The 5609-nt window shown below is 48.1% G+C and overlaps 1 protein-coding gene across 1 annotated transcript in view; it reads left to right on the forward strand.

Moving 5' to 3' along the window:
• Positions 1 to 5603, forward strand: part of gpib (glucose-6-phosphate isomerase b) — a 10040-nt gene extending 4437 nt beyond the window's left edge. The window contains exons 7-18 of the mRNA XM_060071682.1: positions 288 to 359; positions 521 to 565; positions 927 to 980; positions 1550 to 1610; positions 1760 to 1803; positions 1943 to 2095; positions 2834 to 2963; positions 3454 to 3530; positions 3682 to 3810; positions 4199 to 4274; positions 4627 to 4693; positions 5458 to 5603. Coding sequence (XP_059927665.1) covers positions 288 to 359; positions 521 to 565; positions 927 to 980; positions 1550 to 1610; positions 1760 to 1803; positions 1943 to 2095; positions 2834 to 2963; positions 3454 to 3530; positions 3682 to 3810; positions 4199 to 4274; positions 4627 to 4693; positions 5458 to 5581 — 1032 coding nt within the window. The 3' untranslated portion in view covers positions 5582 to 5603. The remainder of the gene's footprint in view (positions 1 to 287; positions 360 to 520; positions 566 to 926; positions 981 to 1549; positions 1611 to 1759; positions 1804 to 1942; positions 2096 to 2833; positions 2964 to 3453; positions 3531 to 3681; positions 3811 to 4198; positions 4275 to 4626; positions 4694 to 5457) is intronic.
• The last annotated feature ends 6 nt before the right edge of the window (positions 5604 to 5609 follow it).

Raw genomic sequence — 5609 nt, forward strand, 5'->3', positions numbered from 1 at the left:
GTGCCATCGCTCAGCTGTTCCAGGCTTTCAGGCACAGCGGATAGCGCTGATTAGACCTGCCACAGCAGACCGTAATAATGGGGTGAATGCGCGACATAATGATAAGTGGTAGCACAGGATATTGTTCTCACGCTGACCCCGACTTGTTATCGATGCAATATTGTCCTCCGCTCAGAAAAGGATGGGGCAGCTGGCCAGTTGTTTTCCAGTGTGCTAAAAGTTATTGTGCGTCTCATCGTTATTGCCGTTGTGTTTCCCTGTATCGTCACATCTTGTCTGTTGAGCAGACCTTCACAACCCAGGAGACCATCACCAACGCTGAGTCTGCCAAGGAATGGTTCCTGGAGCATGCCAAAGATGTAGGTATCGCCCAAGGATATTGGAAGAATATTCTCCAACTATTCTACTGCTCTGCTGTACTACATTATTAGAAACGGCGTGTAGTAAAGCTCTCTCTCTCTCTCTCTCTCTCTCTCTCCCCCACTCTCTCTCTCTTTCTCTCTCTCTCTCCCCCTCGCAGAAATCTGCGGTCGCAAAGCACTTTGTGGCACTTTCCACTAACGGCGTAAGTGCTATTGGGTCACACTGTACAATAACTAAGTGATGATTTGTCCAAAGTTCAACAATTATGTAATTATTCTGAAATAACTCGCTCTTTCCTTACTCTTCATTACTCAACTCTCTCTCTCTCACATTGTATCTCTCCCCCTATCTATTTCTCTCTCTCTCTCTATCTCTCTCTCTCTCTCTCTCTCTCTCTCTATTTTCTCTCTCTCAAATTGTATCGCTCTTCTCTCTCTCTCTCTCTCTCTCTCTCTCTCTCTCTCTCTCTCTCTCTCCCCTCTCTCTCTTTCATTAAATCTCTCCCCCCCTCTCTTTCTTCCTCCATCTCTCTCTCCTACCTTTTCTCATACCCACCCCACCAGCCCAAAGTGAAGGACTTCGGCATCGACACAGAGAACATGTTTGAGTTCTGGGATGTGAGTACCAGGGTGGCAGTCGTCGTCGTCGTCGTCCCCCCCCCCCCCTCCCCCGCCTCCCCCACACCCCTTGTATCTCTCCCTCGGCCCCTCCGCTCCCACTCCGGTCGCCTATAAATAGACAAGACGGTTGGGCCGCGAGGTGGGCTACGGGCAGCACGCGCTGACCCGCAGCTGCTGGGTAACCAGAAGCCAGTTGGGCGGGGGGAGCGCCGACCCGTCTGTTATTATTGGTAACAACCTTCTCTCCTGCAGAGGTCACTGTGGGAGAGAAGTAGCATTAAAAGGTCAGGCGGCCACTAGCGGTCGCATCGTCGCTCCGGTGCCCTTTATGCCGTTGTAAAGGAAACTGCTGTGAGGGCACAGTTTGTACTTAACACTTAAATGTGCGTTAAATGGTACCGGGCAGGCAGCAGTGTGTTTGCGGTCCCTACATATTGGGTTGAGTTTTGTTGTGCTTGTGTTGAGTTGTCAGCGTGCAAACAGGTAAAACATACTTTAAGATTGCAAAGACTTTTGTAAGAGTCATTGGTTGAAGTTTCTTCTCACCGGGGAATTTCTTCTTCTAGTGGGTAGGAGGCCGCTTCTCTCTGTGGTCTGCGATCGGAATGTCTATCGCTCTGCACATTGGTGAGTACTTGAGTGGCGAGGCTCGCTGAAGTCATAAAATCCTCTCAAAACATCAACAGAATCAATCACCCAATCCACCAAACCATGTTTCACACCTAATAAACGAACCAAGCGATACAAGCTTCACCATCCGTCCATCTTCCCCGCAGGCTTCGACAACTTTGAAAAGCTTCTCTCAGGAGCCCACTGGATGGTGAGTGTGAATAAGTAGTAGCATGAGCCTGAAGTGTCAGACGTGATCCCACGGCCTCCACCTTTCAATGCGCCCCCCCCTGTGATGAGATGTGATGATTCAGATCACAGAACCGCTTTCCCCGCCTTCCCCGCCACAGGACGACCACTTCCGCACCGCTCCCTTGGACCAGAACGCTCCAGTCCTGCTGGCGCTGCTGGGCATCTGGTACATCAACTTCTTCCACGCCGAGACCCACGCCATACTGCCCTACGACCAGTACATGCACCGCTTCACCGCCTACTTCCAGCAGGTCTGTACCCCCCCCCCCACACACACACACTGGGCCCTTCTGTCCGCGGGCTAGTGCCCCCTCCGTGACCTGCTGTCCCACAACACCGGCGGTGTGGGTGCTAAAACAAAATCCACTGGTTGACTTGAAGAAGAGGAGCAGTGCGCGCCTGCATCACAGAGGAGGGAAGCTTGTGCATTGTGTCTGAGAACGGGGAGCGCAGTGTGTAAGCCTGTCGGAAGACGCGCTGACTCGTGATGGATCCAAGCTGTTTGCTGTGTTTAGCGAGGACGGCTACCAAGCTACTTGTTTACAGCACAGAGCTTGTCATCACACATCAGAACCGGGAGAAAATAAGAAAAACGTGAATTATGTATGTTTGTTTCTTCGTTTTTCGCTGTGAATGTGTGTAAAGCAGGTATTTGGACAGTGTGGGTTTTTGGGGGTTTGGATCTCTGATGACCAGTGCTAATTGGAGTTTGGCGTAGAGATGCATGCTGGGATATGGTGTTCTCCAGATGTGTGCGGCAATCATGTGATTGTTATTATCCTTACATTTAACCCCCAATGTGTGCGTCCTTTAACCTGGACTTCGTAGTTCATGTGCTCTTATTGTGGCACCGCAGAATCCCCTTTCCCTTCAGCAAAGTATTCACCATCCTGACCTCTGAGCTTCACCCTAGACTAGAGCCTGCTCGCTTAGCCAGGTCAGTAGACCCAGGAGCTGGGTCAGTGAGCATGAGTGTGTTGTGGCTGCAGGGGGACATGGAGTCCAACGGGAAGTACATCACCAACCAGGGTACCCGCGTCAACTACCACACTGGACCCATCGTCTGGGGAGAGCCTGGGACCAACGGACAGCACGCCTTCTACCAGCTCATCCACCAAGGTACCGAGGGTAGCATGGAGACAGACCGATGGACGGACAGGCTGACAGAGGGACGGGCAGACAGAAGGACCAACCCAATAGGCACAATTAATTCTGCCTCCGTGCCAGTTCTGAGAACTAAACTACCAAGTATCGGTCGATACTTCGCAACTATCAAAGATTCATGCGAAGTTCCTCAGGGTCAGAATATATTACAAGTATTGATCCTTTTCTGTATCTTAGAGGCAACCTAAATCATTCCATGTTTGAAAACATAAGCGTAAAGTAAATTGCGTTCCGGCGGCGCAAAGGTCAGTATCAAGTATCTGAAAGAATCTCTGATACCTTTTCATTCTCGAATTGGTATTGCTGCGTTCCTGATGGGGAGACAAGGAAACATTGCTGATGTGTTTGTTGCATCATTTAATCCTTGCAAGTTTTGGCTGGCATGTTGCACACCTTGTAATTCTCCAGCGGTATTCACTTCTTTCTGTCTTTCTTTTTTACCCAGGAACTCGCATGGTCCCGGCTGATTTTCTGATCCCCTCCCAGTCTCAGCACCCTGTCAGAGATTGCCTGCACCACAAGGTACCATGATAACTATAGCTATTACTGTATATTACATCAGCGGTGATCTACACCTCCCCAAGTATACACTAAAATATAGTTCATGCTACAGAATATGCTCTACTGTGATTGTAGTGTCAGAGGTATAAGTCTATGCCCTATGGTGCAACAGATCCTGCTGGCAAACTTCCTGGCTCAGACGGAAGCCCTGATGAGGGGGAAGACCACAGAGGAGGCCAAGAAAGAACTGGAGGCCAGCGGTCTGAGTGGAGAGGCCCTGGACAAAATCCTGCCTCACAAAGTCAGTTCAGCAGACTCAAACTGACCTCAATGAACACGTCCTTAATCAATGAACGGGATCACCTGGAACGACTGAATCCTTGTAGCTAAAAAATAACCTTGATATATTGTGCATTGCATGACTTTTTGTAGTGGACTTCTTGTAAAAACTGGTTAATCGTGACATTGAGTAAATTATATTTGGGATATTCTTCACAATCCCTATGCGTAGCTCAATAATTAGCTCACGCTGACATTTACGTCGTTCACACAAACGCAGCTCAGTAATAACGAATCGCTGCCCCCTAGTGGCCGTTCTAGGTATCAAAACTGCATCAAATTACTAAACAGGCTACAAATAAATTGCTCTGAGCTGACCACATGGCGTGGTGTTTCTCTGTCCAATGTAGGTGTTCCTAGGGAACAAACCGACCACTTCAATCGTCTTCAAGAAGCTTTCTCCTCACACGCTCGGGGCACTTATTGGTGAGAGCATTATTTCATTGGCTCAGCCAGAGATGATGATAGTACAAACTAAGAAGGCTATATTTATATTTATATTTATATATGAAACACAGTCAGTGGTTAACAAATACAAAGTATCCCTGAATTAAACGTACACTACTCGCTGAAAAATCCCTTGGCAGGATTGTTGAGCACACAACTATGTTATAATATTAATACCCTGATTTATACTGTAAAACATTAGGGCTTTCCAGATATAGTAACAGCAATATAATTTAACTGAGCTATTCTGCTTTAGATAACGTGAATCGAATTGAACTGCCCTTCAGTGTGGATCGAACGTGGCCAACATTGTTCCTTGTTGTTTTCACAGCGATGTATGAACACAAGATCTTTGTCCAGGGTGTGATGTGGGAGATCAACAGCTTTGACCAGTGGGGGTGAGTGAAAGAAAATGATACTAAGTTGGAATCATTCTGTAAACAGAAACTCTTCACATTCCTCATGAACCTAAGTGAATTTGCATTTATATTCATGTATGCAGCATGTTTCCTACATTGAACAAAGGGAAACAAGGTATACCGGTATACCTTTTTTAACCCACCACCATAGCCTATATTTAACACTGGTATGCAGCTGTACATAACAATATGAAGCAGCTAAAAATATCATCTTACTAACATTACATTATACTGTCAAAAACTTTTCTTATGGAACATCTCCCAAAATATAACATTACATTCAGAAGATTGCTCTTGACTTTAACTTGTTCCATCACACGACCTCCACTGACCCGCCTAATTCCTGTGGTCTCTCTCTCTCTCTCTGCTCTCTCTCTCCTCTCCCTCTCCTCTCTCTCTCTCTCTCTCTCTCTCCTCTCCTCTCTCTCTCTCTCTCTCTCTCTCTCTCTCTCTCTCTCTCTCTCTCTCTCTCTCTCTCTCTCTCTCTCTGTCTCTGTCTCTGTCTCTGTCTCTGTCTCTGTCGCTGTCGCTGTCTCTTACTCTTGGCCTCTCTCGGCCTCTCTTGGCCTCTCTCTATCCATATCTCTGTCCACAACTTTCTCTCTCTGTCTGCCCTCTGTGTATTCCTCTCTCTCTCTGTCTATCTGTCTCTCTTCTGTCTGCACTCTCTCTCATCTCTCTCTCTCCGCTCTCCTCTCCATCTGTCTCTGTCTCTCTCTCTCACCCTCCTCTCCACCAATCAGAGTGGAGCTGGGTAAACAGCTGTGCAAGAAGATCGAGCCCGAGCTGGGGGCGGCGGGTGAGGTGACCTCCCACGACTCCTCCACCAACGGACTCATCAACTTCCTCAAGAAGAATTTCGCCTGATTTGGACACCCCCCCCCCCCCCCCCCCC

The sequence above is a fragment of the Gadus macrocephalus genome, chromosome 14, assembly GCF_031168955.1.
Source record: "Gadus macrocephalus chromosome 14, ASM3116895v1".
NCBI lineage: Eukaryota > Metazoa > Chordata > Actinopteri > Gadiformes > Gadidae > Gadus > Gadus macrocephalus.